The following is a 20668-nucleotide window of genomic DNA, read 5'->3' on the forward strand; positions in this document are numbered from 1 at the left end:
TGTTGCATTGAACTGTGGTTTGGCCTTTATTTTGCCTTCCTTAGCTGGTGTATCTGCCCACTGGCTTACATATAAATAATAAAGTCATGTCGTGAAATATGCAACATACATTGTCAGTCTGATTACGTTTAAAGAAGTGGCAAAAGATAAGTTGTACCATTATTGTAGAACTGACTCCTGGTAAATCTTTAAATCTATATTAAAATAGTTTTGTTTGATGCTTGTTTAAATTATGAACTCCATAGAACACCCTGAAATATTGACCATGAACTCTGTATTAAAATGGTATAACTTATGAATCAAATACAACCACCAACTTACGTAGTGCTAGATTATTTTTAAAAGTCTACAAATTACTTTTATTTCTGTTCTAAATGAGGAAAATTTAATAAACTCAAAGTTTCCTCTGTTTTAATGAGATTGTCACTAGCTCGTTTAAGAATAGAAATGTGCACGCGTGTTCTTCAAGAAAAAGAATTGTTTCACTGAAAGGTTAACTAGTCTTTGAAGAAGAAAAGTATTATATAAATGCTAAATATTATTCCTATTTGTTTAGGATTGTACTGTAGTTTTTACTTTAAGTACCTATTCACTCTAATTCTCCTTGATGAAAGTGTGAGTAGGATGGCATATGTTCCCTAAATCTCTCTCTGTGGCAATGTAAACCTACTTGTGAACAAATGCTCTTTAATGTATGATAAATTTACTTACTGAACCACCCACTTTATTTCTATTCAAACATGCAGAATGATCTGATTGTCTGGAATATAGGAGGATGCAGTTCGCACAGTGAGGTGAGATACTACTGGTATTTGTGTGTGCCTATACTGTACTATCTTTCCAGTCTTAGCTCTCCATGCTACAGAAGGGTACAGTGTTTATCCCCCATATTCTTCCACCCATTGCTGTACTCCTTCCTTTCCTCCTGCATAGGTCTGCAGACCCAGTTCAAGGTCCAGGGGGAGGTAGAAAGATGCTCTGAGGTGTCTAAGTAACATCCCCTTTTCTGGTTTTTGTTGCTTGGATTTGTGCTGGTTTTCCCTCCGCAGAATTTCACAATACAGTAGACAAAGCAGTTAGGCAAGGAAGGGTGTTGATGCAATGAAAGAACAGAATGTATGTAAGGAAGGAGCATTTTTTCTTATTCATTCTAAAATCCTGCACTATAGTGATGAATTATTGTTCATGTGAAATATTAAAGTGATGATGTGAAAGAAAACTGAAAAATAATCAGATGAAGTTAGAACAGTGGGACAAACCCTCAGTTCTTTCTTTGTCAGAATCCCCTTTGTAGTCACCAGGAGATTTGATGGAATAAAGAGTGAATTAGGATTACAGGATTTGAGCCTATAATGTTAACAATTTGGGGGAAATAATTGTAATGCTGCATGATTAAACCTCTATATAATTGTTTACACAAAATGCTGAGATGTACAGTTTCTTACTCATATCTATCTTGAAACACACAGAGTAAGGAAAAAACTCCCACACAATCTCCTACTACAAACAACACAGCTCCTTTTGGCCTGAAGCCACGATCAGGTAAGATTGTGAGAAAGAATAAATTACAATAGGGCTTCTTCTCCAGCAAACTCAAGGACATTTGTTTTCTTATATCTTATCCCCATCCAACAGGAATCAGCAAGTTTCTTTTTAGTTTCTTAATCCTGTGCTTACTGGTGGTGACTGTTCACTTACAATAGATACATATTTAGTAAGAAAGGAGGCGAAAACACTGTCCCAAAAACACTGAAAAAAAGTACAGTAAAAGTACTAACTTTTCAGCACATTTTATATGGATCAGTTTTCATCCCTCATTTTTTTCCATATATAAAAACGCCATATATCTGCCTGATGCACCAATTTAAATCCTATGTTCACCTGGTTGACATATAGAGATACATTTTAAAGCTGTGAATAAATAAATGTATATGATAACAAGGTTTATTTGGGTAATTATTGTGCATTGCTCTGAAAATATATTCATGAGTTTTTCCATAGGAGTATGTATAAATATCAAATTAGGTGTAAACATAGCTGCAGTCTGTAGTAGAATGAATTTGTGATGTGCTAAATGCATAATCATTGACATTTTAATTAGTGTGTTCATATAAACCAATTTTAATTGCTAGGGTATTAAGAATTAATAATCTCTTTTTAAAATGGGATCAGATGTAGGATGGCATTGTTTTTATCTTTTGTTTGCTGAAATATGCAATATTAGAAGTCATCTCACGTTGTCTTTGAAGTATATCATGGCTTAGATTTTTTTTTTTTTAATATATTTCAGCTTCCTAAAAATGTAATTGTGGTTTTTCTTTCACCACTAATACCTTTAATCGAATGCCGGTAAACCACTACGAGCTTGTAGCTTTCGTAATGAAATATCTCAGCAACAGCAGCACATTTTCATATTTTAATGAATTATAAGAAATTGTACCCTTAGAATTTATTAAAACAAAAAAAAGTGATAATGAAACAAAGAAAATGTTGAACCAAATTGGTGTCATTATTGAGAGCATTTAAATTCACCGTTCAGTTGAGATTATGGGAACTTAACCAGGATACCCAAAAGTTTTAGATTTGTTCAGAACCAAGGCTTAAAGGCTTTACAAATTGAAAAGTACAAGCATTCCTATGTATCCTTACTGCTTCAATTAATTTTAAATATATGCCAACATATCAATGCCCTCCACTCCTGACTACTCAGTATGTAAAAAAAAAAGGACCTCTTATTTTGTATATATGTTAAGTAATTTAGCCCTTATGTCCCTGTTGTTTTTCATATAATATTGAACAGACAACCTGAAAGTAATTATTGCATAGTGCTTTACTTAATAGGTCTGATCTTGCGCACACCGGTTTTGCAAGTGTCATTTCATGGGTTTCAACTGAATTACTCCTGATTTACCACAGAGTAAAACAATGGAATTATGCTGGTGTGAAATCAGAATCAGGCCCAATGTCTTTTCCCATGATATAACATTAGTGTGAGAGGCCTGGTTTATGCTAATGAGGTAAGCTGACCTCAGTTACACTTGTTATTTAGGTAAAGATACATAACTTAAGTCAACGTAGCTTAGATTGATTTACAGTGCTACATCATGCTATGTCGATGGGAGATTCTCTCCCATCGACTTAGTGTGTCTTCACCAGACCCACTAAATTGATGCCTGCTGGATCGCTGATTTAGCCCATAGTGAAGACGTGCCTTTAGCTGATCATGTGCTATAACCCAGCGTGCTGTGATGAAACATTATAAATGAAATTTGAACCTTGGAAATTACTCACCTCACCTATCCCATTTCCCCCCAAAAAGCAAGTGCTTCATAAAGGCATTAAATCTACTCCTTTAATGTGGTTTACTCACACACTAGAGCTGAAAACAGTGTAGCTGTGAAGATACCGGCCCTATTGGTGAACCTTATGTGTATTTGCCTTGTGTGTATTTTGACTTGACACATCTCTAATTTCTGCAGGTAATGCCATCGTACTTTTCAAGCTTTTTTTCCTTCTTAAAGCATGTACAAATCTAAACCCTTCACCAGTCAGTGTTTGCTTGTACAAATGTACAAATCTAAACCCTTCCAGACAGTGTTTGCTTCTTAATTACCTACATCCTTATTGCTGTAGAGCTGGTCTTGGAAGCCAAACATGCTGTGTGCACCAGTAAAGTTGGTATTATAGATTTCTATATATATATAGAGAGAGAGAGAGAGAGTTGAGGTTTAATAGCTTTTTTTTTTTAATAACAGTGCAAGATTTGTTTTAAATGATTCTAACCAAAATTTATAAATCCTGCTCTGGAAAACAAAAACAGAAATAAGAAAGATATGTGATAGAAAAGAAAATACCAGAGGGGGAAAAATGAGGGGGCAGACTTTCAAGCAAAATATATTTAAACATGCCCTTCAGAGTTTATATTTTATTTTTCCTATTTGATTCTACTTAAAATTAATGTTTTGCTTTCTATTTGATATTATTTCACTGTGTCACAGTGATTTATGTCTCTAGGAAAGGTAAAAATAAACAGAGTACTAGACTGCTGGTAATGATTCCAGCTTTTTGAAGTACATACACAAAGCCTGCTTCCAGAGGATAAACCACAGTTACTTAGATTTCTCCATCAGCACATACTAGATCTGTGTTCATGGGTAAAAGTTATTTTTATACCCACATTTTAAGGCTCGCCAAAACATGAGGAAAAATCCATACATGATGCCTAATTAGGTATCCAAAGAAAATGTTTTTTGAAGGTAATAAATATGCTATCTTGACCTTTTGGTGTATATCCTTTTTTTAAAAAGGGTCAAACTGCTATACAGAAGTTAAAAGGAGAAACTCAATGCATTTTGAATTAGTCTATCTTATGTATATACTTTTGAAGAGTAGATCTCTCTAATTCACACTAGTGATTGGAAAAACATTTGAACATGACTGAATATTGTAAAGAACTAAGTAATATGAATTTCCTTTTAACAATAATTCTGCTGCTTGGAAACGCTTTCATACTCTGAGCAAGAATATCTCAGAACAGTTCATGATTTACTCTTGATTTTCAAATAATTCAAAGCACTGTTAGTAATAGTGGTGCTATTGTCGATAAATTTGAGAATTTCGTAAACTTTTTGCCATCTCATTCACTATAAAACCTTAGTTTTACTCAGAACTTGGTTGGATGTACCCACACCATCTAATACTCTTTGCAGTATTCAAAAGTATTCATTTTTACTTTTGTGCCATTTTTACTTGGTTTTTCTTTCATGACTTTTACTGAACAGAGTGGCTTGCAAGCCTAACTGAGGAGCAATGCTTGTGTCCTCAAAAGCTACACTAAGTACTGAAAAAAAAAATCAAGATACAAGGCCTTTTGCAGTAGAAATTCCACAGGAAATGAAGAGTCGACTGTTAATTATTTAATTGAAACATAACTCTGAAATACACATCTGTTATCAAGTCCCTTCATTTTGGTAGTCCTAGCGCATTAAAGCAGATTTAGTTTGCATGAACATGTGCTGGAAACTCATTTTTTTTATGTCAGTTGCAAAGAGTAACTGAGAATCAATTAGTAATTATTTTTCTCTCACTCATTAGTTAGAAAAATAGTAACTCTACATCCTCTTATTTATTGTTACGTTTAATTTCTTCCCAGGAAGTGAATTGGCTGATATGTGTACTTTGGAAACTCATGAGAATCATTTTTAACAAATGAGACTAACAGTGCTGGCAATATTGCTTCAGACACATACTGTTTTAGCAGGTGTTGATCCTGCTGGAAGTGTGTTAGGTAGGTTTTGCTGACTCATTGATGCAGCTGGCTCCTTATCCCACAGGATATAAGTGAGCTTGGAATAGCTAGAGGCAGAGTGAACTGAGGTTTGTAACAGACAAGTTCTAAGGAAAAGAACACTAAGAGCAGCCAAACCTAATGATTTAAAGAGGGTGGTGGTTGCAGTATTATTTTTAACTACTCTAGTTAATCTGTCAGATTCCAGAAAGGACGAATTCTTTTTCTTTCAGTACCTGTAGCTTTATTTGGAGTGGGGTGAGGCTTTTTACTGAGGCTTTATTTATTTTTGCTTTTTTTCCATTTTAATATTTAAAAAATAACTTTTCATTGAACTGGTATAGATCATTGCCTTTTTAAAATCTAAATGCTAATTTTCATGTTTATAATGTATCCAGATTTCTATGAGGTACTGTCAACTCCTCTATTTAAATTGAATTAGGATTACAATTTGGCATTCAAAAAGGCAACATGGCAGTGATTGTAATAGCATCCAAAGACCTCATTCAGGATCAGGGCCCCCGGCTTAAATTGTACATGGTGGAAAACAGGGAGCCAATAAAAGGTTTAAAGAGGGGGATGAGGTGGTGAGAGTGGTGGACAAAGATGATGATCATTAGCAGCTATGATTTGTAAGGACCATAAGATGGGGGCGGGCAGTGTGGGTTTGGGGGAAGCTAGAGAGGAGGAACATCTAGTAATCAAGATGGGAGAGAATGGGACAATGTAGGTTGGAGGTGGAAAGGGAAGAGATTGCTGAGGTTAGTGGAGGGATTTGAAGCACAGGTGAGAAGCCTTGTTATAGATAACTGGATGAGGAGAAACAGGGAGGAAGAAAAGTAGTAGCAGGGAAGACCGTGTTGAGGAGAGAGGATACATTGCCAGTCTTCTCTTTGAAAGAGTCTGCAAGATCTTGTGCAAAGAGAAAAAGAGTGCAGAAGAGGGGAGGACTTTAGTAGGGTTATAAAAGGAAGGCAAATAGGTGGCTAGGATTGTGGATGAGGAAGTTAATGAGAGGGAAGAAATAGTGCTGCTTGAGCTGGAAGATGACAGCTGAAGAAGGAAAGAATAAAGGCAGGAGGATCATGGGATTTTCTCCATGATGGAAGGAAAACCAAAGGATCAATGAACTACTAGTAGTATATCCAGGACAGAAATGAGTATTCTTGAAATAAAAACTTTCCCAGGAAAATCTTAACAATTTTGTTAAACTGTGTTTATTCCACTCTATGGAAAAAGTGCTCTTCTAACACTGAAAACCTGAAATATATAACATGTTTATTTCCTAATGTTTTTCTACTTGGTTTATGTTTTTACTTCTGCAACTGCACTTATGATAAATTTACCCATCAATTCACAGAGTCAGGGTTTCCTTTCTTTAGCCTACAGTATGAAATCTATGGGTACTTTTTCTTCATAGGAGTTGGTTGTAAACATAATTATGTAAAGTGCTATGTTGTAGTAATCTTGTTAAGATTAACAGCATTAACTGCACGTATAATGTATGATTTACAAATACTAACATTTAATTTTTCATTCTTTTTATTCTGTACACCGTCTTTCATTCTTTTCTTCCAAAATTATACATTTTATATTAATCTCATTTGAATGGCATTCTCTTCATTGCCATGCACTCTTCATACCATATATGAAATGCTGCTACCCCCGTGGTTTTTCCTGGTCTGTATGCTACTGTATCTGGACTGGCTCTCACTCCCCTGCATCAGACCCACCCCTCACTCTTCCTCCTATCTCCTTCAACAAACTTACACAGGCTCAAACATGGGACAACTATAGCTACAGTATCCCATCTGAAGGGGACAGTGACAATGGTAGGTGATCTGTACATATTTAATTTGTATGTTTTCAGATAATTTGTACGTTTGGCTATGTTCCCTACACAGCTAAAGATGTAGGACATTCAGCCATATGCTTGTTGTAATGGGTAATAAAACTTATGGATTAGAAACCAAAAGACTCAGATGGTACATGTTAATTAGTGAATAAGAATGCTGAGTACGCAGTCTAAGAAGTCCATGAGCAGAAAATGCAGGAAAACCAAATCTGATCATTATGTCACTGCTAGGACACCGAAAAGACATTTAACTGAACAGCATTCTTATCAGCATCCCCTTCTCCGAAGAAGGGATTCAAACAGTGGTGAAGGGAGAGCTAGAAATATTTTAGTGAATAAAGCAGTGTTTTCACTGAGTGAAATCAAAGTAAAAAAGATAGATAGGTAGGTCACTTGGTCTTCCTTTAGTTTTAGTTTGTTTCCAACCAAAATCTTTGGACTGTTTGAAAACAATAGCTGCTGTGCAAGCATTTTTCCAGTGTCATTTGAGCGGAATAAGAGAATTACATACATTTTTTGTGCTGGACTTGGTGCTGTATTTTTCAGATACTGAAAGTTGAGAGTTTTTTTCAGTCAGCATCACATTGTGCTAAGAAGACGACAGTGTCTCTCCACATTTCTGAGTACCTAAGATTTATGAAATATTCAAGAGCATATATGATAAATTTGTCACAATGCATAACAAACAAACCACTGACCAAAAATGAACAATTCTTAATTTTTATCTCTTTAACCAAAGAGCAGACTAAATATGATTTCCTAAGAAGTTTCCAGATTTCTGACCACAAAGTAGATACTCTCCTCTCTCATCCCCCACCCGAGAATACTTCCCACATTTCAGTCTGAACCTGGTGTGTGCTGGAACAGAATTTGGGGAATACCCAGTGGATCCACTGCAGTGCAGACATCAGTAAAGTTCACAGCTATGTAGATAGCTGTTGAGTCTGAGTGCTTTTGATTGAAGCAGCTCCCATAGTCTGGGACACAGCATGAAAATGTTAATTTGGCTTTTCTCCTGAGGACATTATAATACTGTATGTCATATCTGATAATGGATCCAATGCACTGAATGCTCTACATAATGGTAGCATAAAGTATTTTTTGTTTTGTCTGCTGTTTAATTAAATCTAATATTACATGGCTTCCTTGAAAATGAAAAATTAGAAAAATCATCACTGGCATTATTAAAAAAAAAAGGCCATTCAGAAAGCTGTCACATTCTGAGACATTCAAAAGCGTGATGGTTATTCAAAACTGTATCTTATGCAAGATGTGCCCATATGTTACAATTCAAAAATTTTTTTTATGAAAATGCTGTCACACCAAAAAAAAAAGTTGAACATGATGTAGCAAGTGTTCTTCTGATTGCTAAACAAGGGACATATATGAATAATTTGTTGTGCATGCTGAGCCCTTTGAAACTGGCTATAAGAAATCTGTTCTGACCATTCATCCATCAGCCAAGAACTCCCACTTGTCTGACTTATAAAACTGAAACTTAAGAAATGAGGCTAAAGAATAAGACTTGTTTTTTGTTTTTTGAAAGAACACATTTGGTGGCACCATTTATGCACATTGTTGAAAAACTATCTTTAAGTGCAGTCTGTAAGCAAATATTCTTTACAGTTTGAAATCCTACACTTCTGACTTAAGTGGAGATGGAGCACTAAAAGGTGATCTGCTAGCTTTTTAAACTAAAGTATTGGCATTTTTAGCACCATGCTAGCATTTTTTTTTTTTTCACTCTCTAAGAGTTGCAAGCTCAGTTAGAATGAATCATGAAGATAATGTCAGACAAGGCTTCCTGGTCCTTTCCAATATTGGGAAATCTATTCCATCATTACAAGTCCTCATCCATAGTTCACATGGTAGAGTTTGGGAAATGAAAAAAAAGAGCTGGCCACCTTGACAGATGTGGAATACTTAAAAACACCTGAATTATCTACCAACATCTTTCTTTGCATGAGAAGGATGGATAGTTGGTATATTATTGAAGAAAATCAGACTTGCTGGTTCTTAGGAATAAAAGGAATTCTGGTAACAAGCAAAAGCCTATAAAGATTTTTCTCATTGGAAAATAAGTTTGCTAACTGTCTTAACCATTCTTCATAACTGTGATGGGGTGGAGTAGGCCCTGAGGCTGCCTGCTGGAGGCCTTGTGGCCCTGTCACACCCTGCCCCAGAAAAGGGCAGTCGAGAGATCTTCCGAGCTGCCTAGAGCGGCAGTGTGGGAAGCAGCCAATCAGGGCCCACCAGATCAGTATAAGAAGAACTGCAGGGTAAGAGCAAGTTCAGTTCCTTGCTAGAACTGGAGGAGCATGGATAGTATGTGGCTGGCTGAGGGAGCTGCAGGACCTCAGATGAAGTAGTGCTGCCAGAAGCAGGGAGATCGAAAAGGAACCCTGAGTTGGTTGCGGGGACTCTCATCAGGACATGGTCCTGAGGTAAGGGTGAAGATGGTGCAGGGCTGTGGGGAAGTGGCCCGGGGAGTTAGAGCAGCAGAGTAGTGGACGTGCCCGGGTCCAGGGTTGGGGGAAATGGCCTGGACATTGAGTTGCCCCCGGAGGTGGGAATTGAACTGCAATGGCCCAGCTGGAGAGTTGTGGCCAGAAAGTCCCTAAGAAGGCAAAGACTTTGTCACTAGGGAAGGAGCCCTGGAGGACTGCTCTATCCCTGAGCAGGGACAACTTATGGGAGACATTACAGAGGGAACTGAGAGAGGAGCCTGTTGGACTTGTGCCCCGGGAGGGATTTTGCTTTGCTTTGATCACACAGACAGACTGTGTGCGACTCGGCCGGAGGGTTGATTCACCAAAGATGCACCAGATAGAGAGAGAGAGTGCAGGCGCGCACACACTTGTCCGGGAGCACTCGCAAGAGGTGAATGCGACCCTGTTACAATAACTTAGATTCTTGAGGCCTGTTGCCATGTTTTGCCTATGTTGCACCCTTCCAGTCATACAGTCACCTGTACAGCCAATAGTATTCATGGTTGATTGCTCTATTTATCACATAAACTCTAGATTGTTTCCTTTTTCCCAGACTAATTTATTGTGTATTTTTAAAAAATGAACAGCATTTGCTCTCTCCTAGCCTGATCTCCTAAACTATCCAAATCCTTTGAATTGTCTTGCATTGTTCATTATGTTCAGTGCCTCCAATGTTCATGTCATTTACAGAATTCTGTGGTTTGAAGTCAAATTCTTAAAACTCTAAGCTGCTGAACAGTAATTCAATTCTAGTCTCCACATGCTTAATTAAAATATAGAACATAATACCTCTCCATTTAACACAGTATTTACGAAGTTAAAAATTACTTATTCAACTCTACAGGTCTTTCAATAAAGTACTAGCGATAATGAAAGATCTATAATTGCTTATAGACTCTGAGGTAGAAATCAGCCTGAAGTTGGCTTTTTTGTGTGTGTGTGCTTTTCTTTTTTTTTTTTCTTTTTCTTTTTTTTTTAGCAAGAGAACTTAGTTTCTTCTTGTTAATGATTCTGGACATAGGCGCCGACTCCATGGGTGCTCCGGGGCTGGAGCACCCACGGAAAAAAATTGGTGGGTGCTCAGCACCCACCGGCAGCTCCCCGCCCTCCCCCTGCTCCAGCTCACCTCCGCCTCCTCCGCAATCGCACCGCCGCATCCTGCTTCTCCCTCTCCCTCCCAGCGCTTGCGCCGGGAAACAGCTGATTCGCGGGCAGGGGAGGAGGGGGAACGTGGCGCGCTGGGGGAAGAGGCAGGGCCGGGGCAAAGATTTGGGGAAGGGATCCAATAGGGGCAGGGAGGGGGCAGAGTTAGGGCGGGGACTTTGGGGTTGGGGTTGGAATAGCAGCGGGGCCAGGGGCAGGGTGGAGGTGGGGCAGGGCCGGGGCGGGGGAGCGTGGGCACCCACCGATGCTGGAGAAAGTTGGCGCCTATGATTCTGGAATTAAGTTCTGCACTTGGTTTCGTGTGTGTGTCACCCATTGAAATGAATGGGAGCCGAGGATACAAAAGATAGAATTTGCACCTTGAAGCTGAACTAGAATCATCTTAAAAATTGTCAATTTTTAACATTTTAGTGTATCTAAACATTAACCTTTGTAAAACTTTTCTACAATAATTTTATTGCAATACTTACAACGTATGAAATAATGTTATTTACATACTCAGCCCTCTCTCCTTCCCACTAAGATAATTCAGTCGCTGAACATCTAAGAGGCAATGATCAAACATTAAAAATATTGGCAATTACATAATATAAAACCTGATTAACAGATTGTAGTGAATTGCTTCATTGAAGAACATATGGATCATTGAAGAAATCTCTGGATATTGGGGGAGAAATATACATCAAAATTCTTTCATAAAATGGGGGCAAAATGCTGCCATTTTTATTTGGTGCTGTCATCAAAATGCTATTCTGATTTGTGTGTACAAATTACACCCAACTGCACTTGTTTTCCTCAGGTGTAAAAGACCACAAAGACACAGGACAGTGGAGAATCCAGCCTGCTGACTTGTATATTAAAAGCTGGATAGGTCACATATTCAGACATTGTAAATTGGCGTAACTCAGTTGAGTTTAGTGGACAACACCAGTTAGGGATTCAGCTCCAGATGTGTTTTTTATCCTTGTTGATAGGAATTCATTAGGTAATGTGATCTGTGCTAACCTAGGGCTACCAGTATAATTATACTGTCATAATAAAATGAGAACAGTGTAGACAAGCTTAAGCATAATCATTTGAAACCATTTCAAATCTGATAGCTTTTAAGCCAACTGCAAATATTAGTATTAATGCTTAAAACAGTTAGAACAATATGTTTTTATTAGATGTTTTTATCTCCTATGTTGATGTGTTTGAAAGTTTGCTGTACGGTCTATCTATCTTAGGTACTTATACAGTTTCCTTCTCCTCTCCCCAGCCCAAATCTCTGTAGTATCTTGAGTGCTTCACAAAACATGTTTATCCTCACAACATCCATGTGAGGCACGGAAGTGCTATTATCCCCATTTTACAGATGGGGAACTAAGGCACAGAGAGACTAAGTGACTCGCCCAGAATCACACATGAAGTCTGGAGAGGAGCAGGGACTCGAACTCAGGTCTAATAAATTCTATGTTAATTCCCTACCCTCTGAATCACCTCTCAATGGTTTTCAGATGTGTCTTAAGGTACATAAAAAGCACATATTCCATATCCACTTGAAGCATATATAGTTAAAGAAATCTGAATAGAATTGATCATGAGAAATAGAATTTTATTTTCAAATTTTCAGCCTTCCTTTATCTAGGCCTCTTACAAGCCCTGGCGTTTTTGCAACCACAAGTATTTGCAGGTGCCCTTTTTGCTCATTTAGACATCTCGGTAATTGATTGGGCTGGCAAGTTAAGTACTTGCAGTATTAAATGTCCTAAACTTTGCCTGCAAATAATTGCATGTACAAAGCTTTTCCTACAATGTAATGAAGGTACGAAAATGGAAATCCTCAATTGGAAGTCTGACCTTTAACAAAGAGACTAAATACAAGTCACTTATTGTGGATTAGGCTAAGTATTATTGCTAATTTAATTTGTTTTCACTTACATTTTAAAAAATTGCCAACAAAGGCTTATTGAAACTAACATAAAATTAATAAGCTGTGCTGACCAGCCAGCGGCAGCTCCAGGCACCAGTGCTCCAAGCGCATGCCTGGGGCGGCAAGCTGCAGGGGGCGCCCTGCCGGTCCCTGCGAGGGCAGCAGTCAGGCAGCCTTCGGCAGCTTGCCTGCGGGAGGTCTGCCGGTCCTGCGGATTCGGCGGCGGGTACACCAAATCTACGGGACCAGCAGACCTCCCACAGGCATGCCGCCGAATCCACGGGACCGGGGACCTCCTGCAGGCATGCCGCCGAAGGCAGCCTGCCTGCGGTGCTTGGGGCGGCAAAAAAGCTAGAGCTGCCACTGTGACCAGCAATGAAGAGAACTACTGTACTTTGATCTGAAGAAATACTCTCTTCTGAGGCACACATTTGTGTGGTGTGGGCTCCCCTTGGTGGAACAAATGTATAATGCAGAATAACTAGCATATTCCATATTGCTGAAACATCCTGAATTAGAACACTTTACTTCCGATATTGCTACTCCATAGTGAATATCTTATTCACTTGCTAATTTATTTTGCTTATGTATGTTTTCCAAATTGACTAATCTGTTTATTTATTACATCTTGAAGGAATTTCCTGTATGTTTTTGTCTGTTTCCCATAGGTAGAACGTATGTCTTATGAATAAGTCAAACTGAATGAATAATTTTGACATTTACTTTCCATAAGTAGATGTTTGCTATTCATGGACATTTATTTACAAAACTGCATAAATTTGAGGTACCTCACTGTGTTTAGGGTGTGTAATTTATAGCAAACTAGACAGTGATCATATTCAGAAATAGTACCTAGAGCGGATGAGTGATTCCACAGAGACCAAACATGAGTATCCTCACCGAGTCTTACCAATAACAGTATTTCCTTTCAGAACTTCTCCTGTTCTTGTCTAATACATCCTCATTACAATATGGGACTGGAGAAAGTTCAGTTTCTCTCTCATGCGGGAGCACGCCAGTTCAGCACAGCACATAAGCAAGATAAACAAGGCTAGAATGATTGAAGACCATGATAAAAATTTCCAAGATAGATGCAGACTCAAACACAAAACATACAACAGTGGCCGTTGGCATGATTCCTTTTGTACAGAGCATTTTGAAGTGTTGCTGCTGTTGAAACTGGAATGGAGATGACAACAGTTTTCAAGTCTGCTGTTTCAGTGTGGATGGGGGGTGCATGTTTATTTGGTTGTATGTGTGTGTGTTTACCTATCTTCCTCGGTATTATAGGGAATATACAACACATCTAAATAGTTTCCAGAATTTTAAGTATTGTTTATTCTAAGTTGTACAATAAGTTTACTAATTTGAAATGTAAATAATTACTTAACACTTTTAAGTGATATTCTTAATAAATGTAAGGTATTTTCATTTTTTTATTATAACATTAGGAACAATTAAAAAAAATGGGCCTGATACAGGAATACCGTATTTCATTTTAACTTACTGTTAAAAACACAATCTTCCTTTTCTTCATATGTCTTGTTCTGTTGTGGATATCTGATAGGGAGCACTTGATAACTAGCTTGTGATCTGTTATCCTTGGATTTTAAATAAGATTCACATGAATTTATCCACAGAACAACCATGGAGTTTAGTGAAAGCCATGTGGCTAAATTCCCCTGGTATATTTTGAAAATGTGGGAGCTTTGCTTTGCTATGCTGCTCTTTAAATTTTTTTTTTTTTTTTTTTAAACAGATCTTTGGATGGGCTGGTTTTTATTGCTTATCTAGTAGGCTCTGCCACCATCTAGTTGGTGGCTTTTCCTGAAATAATTATTTGTAATAAATCATTTTACTATGTAGTCACTGCAATCATCATCTCATCTAGAACAGTGCAAGCTATTCCTTCAGCCATTGGGTCCAAACAGAGATTTCATTTGGTCACTTTAATATCATCAGGACATATATGAACACAACTCATGAGCCCTTTCTGGGATTTCAAAGAAAGTATCTCATGCTGGAACCTTTTTTTTCTTCTTAATCTTAATGCAAATACATAAGCAAACCTGTCAAAGACCCAGAAGATCCCAGGATACAGTTTAGTTTATTGATCATTCAGATTCATTGAGCCTCATGTAAGCATGCATTCATCCTGTGTTGAACTTATCTTAACTTTCCTTACACTCCATTTTTTCCTAGTGTGTTGCATAATTTGAAAATCGATATAAAAGTTAAAACATTTATCCAAAACAAACCTAAATAAAAATGAGATACACCTCTACCCTGATATAACGCTGTCTTCGGGAGCCAAAAAATCTTACCGCGTTATAGGTGAAACTGAGTTATATTGAACTTGCCTTGATCCACCGGAGTGTGCAGCCCCGGCCTCCCTGGAGTGCTCCTTTACCGCGTTATATCCGAATTCGTGTTATATCGGGTCGCGTTCTATCGGGGTAGAGGTGTAGTGTTTGCATGAAATAATTAAATTTGAGTAATAAAGCAATGACTACTATTTTTATTCCATATTGTACCTTTCTTTTGTATTATGCAATTAGAATAATTTAATTCTTTATTCTTACCAGTAGGTGTCACCACTGGCAGTTGCTGTATTTGGTTTAGAAGAGCTCACATGTAGTTTTCATTTCCCACTGGGATTGAAAGTAGTTTTAAATTGTTGGACTTCAAACTATTTTATTTTTAAAAATTAATTTTTTAAACATATTTAGTTTAGAGCAGTGGTTTTCAGCCTGTGGTCCTTGGACCCCTGGGGGTCCACAGACTATGTGTAAGATTTCCAAAGAGGTCCGCACTTCTATTTGAAATATGTTAGGGGTTCACAAATGGAAAAAGTTTGAAAACCAGCAGTGGGTCTCAAACTTTTGTATCTGTGACCTCTTTCATACAACAAGCCTCTGAGTGCAAACCGCCTGCCCCTTATAAATTAAAAACAATTTTTTTACATTTAACACCATTATAAATGCTGGAGGCGAAGCAGGGTGGAGGCGGACAGCTCATGACCCCCATATAATAACCTCACAACTCCCTGAGCGGTCACGACCCCGAGTGTGAGAACCCTTGGTTTAGAGAAACATGAAATGGTAGACCAGCTCTTACTAATTGTTTCTCTTCCTGCTGGCTCAAGTGTGTGGCTCTTTTTCTTTAACATACCTTAGAGGACACCATTATCAAGAGAAGAACATACAACATAATCACAATTATTAACCACAGCTATTTTGTTATTAAAGAAAGGAAAATAAAACATTAAACTGAACATCAAATGACTGAACACAAATAAAACTGGTTACTACTATTACAATCTCTTGTGTATGTCTCTCTGTGGAGAGAGTTTAACAGAGATTACATCCTTGAGAGTGAACCGCCTCTGAGGAGGCGCCTTTCTCTTGGTAAGTTAAGACCAAAGTTTATTATTTCCCAAAATTATTGTGAATTCAGTTTTAGTATCTTATTAGATACTTAAAACTGTTTATGTATGGGCAAAATAGTTCAAGAGCAAATGAAGCCTGTCTACTACTTAATAACCTTAACAGTTTATAGTTGGGCAAAGTAAGCAACCTTAACTAAATCCTATGAAAACTGAAAAAAATACTTAAATTAGTTCCTTAAAAGAAGCCATTTAAGGAGCTGTCCTTAAGACAGTCCAGTTATGATTATTTATTATCTTAAATCCAGTTAGATTCCACTATTTCTCTATTTGCCAATGTTTAGCCCCTGTTTCCTCTCCAGGAATACATATCAACTACTTGGTGAATAACAGAAGAAACTGTTTGTCGTAGTCATATCATGGGCAGCCAGACCTAATAGTGGGAGCGAGTCTGCAGTCATGAGACAGGAGTCAAGAGTCAGCTGGGTCAGGAGATCAGAAGCAGAAGACAAACTAGAGATGAGAACCATGAGTCAGGAACCAGACTCAGGCCAGGTTAGGCTACCAGGGGGTCAGAGACAGGAAACAAAATGGAGGTCAGGAACCACAAGGCAGATGCCAAGAGTCAAGCTGGGTAAGGATGCCAGGAAATCAAACAGCAGAAAGCACACAGTCCAGAGCGTGGTGGAGCCCAATAGCTTGGGACAGCTTCTTGTTGCTGCCACTGGCTTAAGTAGAGCCATTGGGCCAATCAAACTTCAGGGCCAGAGCCTCACTCTGGGGCTGGACTTCATGGGTCCCAGGTAAGCCACTGTCACCAAGCTGCCAGGTTGAGGGTTGAAGTATTGTTGCTCCCATGAAACCTGCAGACCTGGGTTTGAGATCTATGGGTCATGACACCACCCACACCTCTAGGAGTGCCCTCTTGACAACGTGGGTCCAGGTTTCTCAGGGTGGCTCCTATGGAAGGCCCAAACCAGGGCAGGAGTGTAAACATTTTCTGCTTGCTCCCAAGTGCATTCCTCTGGGCTGTAACCTTCCCAGTCTATCAGGTACCATAATTTGCCCCACTTGATCTTAAAATTGAGGACTTTGTGAACAATGTATTCCTCCTGACCTTGTACTAGCACTGGTCGGGGTGGTGATTGGGGTCTTTGGGGAAATGTGTTATCAGCGTAGGGCTTTAGAAGTGAGCCATGGAATATAGGGTAAACTCCAAGGGAGCTGGAGCTCGAAGGTGACCAAGTTGATTTGTTGCCAAATCCAGTACGGGCAAAAGAACAAAGTCCGGTTTCCAAGAGGGTTTGTCCATGTAGAGGTGTTCTGTAAAAAAATACCTTTTGTCCTACAGCGTACCCTTTTGTCTGTGCTTGTCTGCATGTAGTCTTCCTTCACTTTTTCAAGATGTCCCTACATCTTCTCTTGGATATGATGGATGTGTTGTACTAGATCTGATGCTGATGGGTTGGGGGAGCATGGGGGTAGCTGTGGGTGAAATAACGGATGGTACCCATAGTTGATAAAGGGGCTGTGTCCTGTGGATGCATGGTCTGCATTATTATAGGAAAACTCAGCATATCGTAACAGTGAAGGCCAGTCATCATGGTGATGATTGATGTAGCATTGGGAGTACTGGTCTAGGATCTGGTTGATTCTTTCCATTTTGCCATTTGACTGAAGATGGTAGGCAGAGGACAGGTGCATGTAGACTTCTAATAGACGTATGGCCTTGTGCCAGAAACAGGCAGTAAAGTGTGGCCCTGGTCAGAGGTGATGTGACCCAGGAGCCCATGAAGACAAACTATTTCCTTTATCTAGAGCCCAGCAGTTTCCCCTGCAGAGGGTAAACCCCAGGCAGGGAATGAAGTGAGCCGTTTTAGTAAAGCAGTCTACCACTGTCAGGATAGTTTTGAAACTACTTGATTCTGGTAGTTCCACCCCAAAGTCTAAGGAAGTGGTCTTCCAGGACCAAGATAGGGTGTCCAGAGGTTGGAACAGACTGCAGAGTTTCTGGTCTGGGATCGTGGTGCAGGCACACACCTCTCAAGAAGCAACAAAGGTCTCTTTCGTGCGGCACATACGGTGCCCTCAGAAGAACCAGGATATTAATTGTCAGGTTTTAAATCACCCTAAATGTCCTGCCAGGGTGGAGTCATGGCATAGTTGAAGAGCAACTCTCACAGGTCCTGGGGGAACATAGATGCAGTCCCTTACAAACATCATCCCTTCCCAGGTATTGTGTGGTTTTGGGTTGATAATGGCCAGCACACTGAGTGGAATTCCAGAGACAGAGGCAGAGTGGATGAGCGTGAACAGATCCTGGTGGTGAGTCGCATTGAGGAAATTATGGGACTTGATAACGTGGGCTGGTTCCAGACTGTGGCCTTGTGTTGTGTCGGAGCCATATTTTTGGGACAAGGCATCAGCCTTGCCATTTCTAGTTCCAGGCTGGTGGGTCAAGGTAAATTTGACCAGGAGAAAACTAAAGCCCACCAGAGCTGTTGTTGGTTTACGGCCTTGGCCCTGCACAGGTGCTCTAAGTTCTTATGATCAGTAAATACTTGAACCGGGTGATGGGCCTCTTCCAAGTAATGTCACCACTCTTTGAAGGTGGTCTTAATTTCCAAGAGCTCCTTGTCCACAATCTCATAGCTTCGCTCAGCAGAGGTAAGCTTGCTTGATTAGTAGGAGATGGGGTGCAGTATTTGCTAGGGGCCATGCCTCTGGGAGAGGACTGCACTGATCGCTGTGCTAGAGGCGTCGAAAACTTGTCATGTCTGGGTGGGCCAATACTGGAGTAGTGATGAAGGCAAGCTTTAGCTGTTCAAATATGTGCTGGGCCTCAGGCAACCAGTGGAACTGGGTGATTTTCGGTAGTAGGGCAGTGAGGAGCTTGGCTTGTTTTGAAAAATTTTGAAATAAACTTCTGGTAAAAAGTTTGTGAAGCCTAAAAAACATTGTAGGTCATGCGCCTTGTGGGATACTGCACAATTGCGGACAATCTGTACCTTGTGCAGATCCATCTCGAATCTTTCCAGGCACAGGATGACACCCAGGAACTCGGCTGAGGTCTGATCAAATGCGCACTTCTCAAGTTTAGCATAGAGACTGGGTCATCATAGTCTCTCCTGGACTGTGTGGATGTGAGTGGTGTTCAGATCATCTGAGAAGATCTACATATTATTGAAGTATACCTCCATAAACTGGTCCAGTAGGACTCATAGCACATCGTTAACAAAGTGCTGGAATGTTGCTGGGGCGGTAGTCCAAATGGCATAACTACATATTCAAAGTGGCCATAGTGGGTCCAAAAGTCAGTCTTCCATTTGTCCTCCTCTCAAATACGAATGAGACTGTAAGCTCCATGGAGATCCAGTTTAGTGACTATGTGGGCAACCCCCACCCGGTCCAACAACTCAGGAATTAGGGGTAGTGGGTAACAGTTCTGGATTGTTATTTGATTTAGGACTCAGTAATCAACACAGCAGCGGAAGCTGCTGTTTTGTTTTTTTTTAACTGAAAGGACTGGGGCACTGGCTGATGAAGCTGATTTGAAGATGACCACTGCCTCGGGCCGAGTTCTTTTGGAGATATTCTCGCAACCCAGCCAGTTCAGGCTTTGACATTGTGAATATCTGCCCAAACAGTATCTTTGTCCCTGACTGGAGTTCTGTGAGACAATCATAGTTCCAGTGTCAGGGCAGGCTTTCTGCATTCTTCTCAAAGATGTTGGTGTAGTCACAGTACTTGGAGGGGGAGTGAGGGTGGGGGTTCCATAGTTGCCCCTAAGAGGTGTACCAATGCAGGTAACCACACCTACTTGAACCTTCTTGGGTATGAGTGCAACACTTACTGGACCCTGGCCGTGCCATCGGCAGAATTCTGATGGGAAAGTGGCCTTTTGTTCTCTCCAGTGCATGATGGGATCATGAGGGGTTAGCTAGGAGATGCCAAGGATCATGGGAAAATATGGGGAATGGATCATGCCAAACTGTGTTATTTCTCTGTGTCCCTGAATAACAGGTTCCAGGGAAATAGTCTCTGCCACAACTGGACCTGAAGACAGCAGGGAGCTGTCAATTGTTTCAGTCATGTCAGGCACAGCCTTGTGTAGCTGGTGAATCTGTAGGGTCTGAGTTGTAGCTGCATCCATAACATTGTCCTCTGCTCCCGAATTGTCCTCTGCTCCCAAATCTATTAAGGCCCATTGAATAGGAATCTATCAGGGGTCCCCCGGGATGCGCAACTGGATAGGCATCTGCAAATGCAAAGCCCCGGGATGGGGCTCAGAGTGCGTCTCAGTGAGGACTTAGGGTACAGGGAAATGCTATTCTGTCAAGGCGCAGGCTGGTCCCCCCCCCCCTCATGCCTGGACTGGCTTGTTTCCGCATGCTTCTCAGCATTTGTAATGGGGAGGCCAAGACAGCGTGGCCAACTTCACTGCAGTAGAAGCACAGGTGGTGCTGTCTGCATTTTTTTTCTTCAAGTTTGAGCCGCTCACGAGCCAAATTGTCTTGCATAGGTTTGGCGGGTGATACAGAAGATGTCAGTATACGCGGGTAGGGGAACTGCAGGG

At 39.9% G+C, this 20668-nt stretch overlaps 1 protein-coding gene across 7 annotated transcripts in view; it reads left to right on the plus strand.

Annotated features, from left to right (window-relative positions):
- Positions 1 to 20668, plus strand: part of LRCH1 (leucine rich repeats and calponin homology domain containing 1) — a 249071-nt gene that overhangs the window by 188796 nt on the left and 39607 nt on the right. For 5 of the 7 annotated variants that reach the window (XR_008443307.1, XR_008443309.1, XR_008443308.1 and 2 more), the window contains 3 exons: positions 747 to 794; positions 1470 to 1542; positions 7015 to 7119. Coding sequence is in view for 3 of the 7 variants with exons in the window: in XM_054014568.1 (XP_053870543.1) it covers positions 747 to 794; positions 1470 to 1542; positions 7015 to 7119 (226 nt within the window). In the remaining 4 variants the exon portion in view is untranslated. The remainder of the gene's footprint in view (positions 1 to 746; positions 795 to 1469; positions 1543 to 7014; positions 7120 to 20668) is intronic. The other 2 variants (XR_008443310.1, XM_054014593.1) reach the window with 1 other exon arrangement.

The sequence above is a fragment of the Malaclemys terrapin genome, chromosome 1 (assembly GCF_027887155.1).
Source record: "Malaclemys terrapin pileata isolate rMalTer1 chromosome 1, rMalTer1.hap1, whole genome shotgun sequence".
Taxonomy (NCBI): domain Eukaryota; kingdom Metazoa; phylum Chordata; order Testudines; family Emydidae; genus Malaclemys; species Malaclemys terrapin.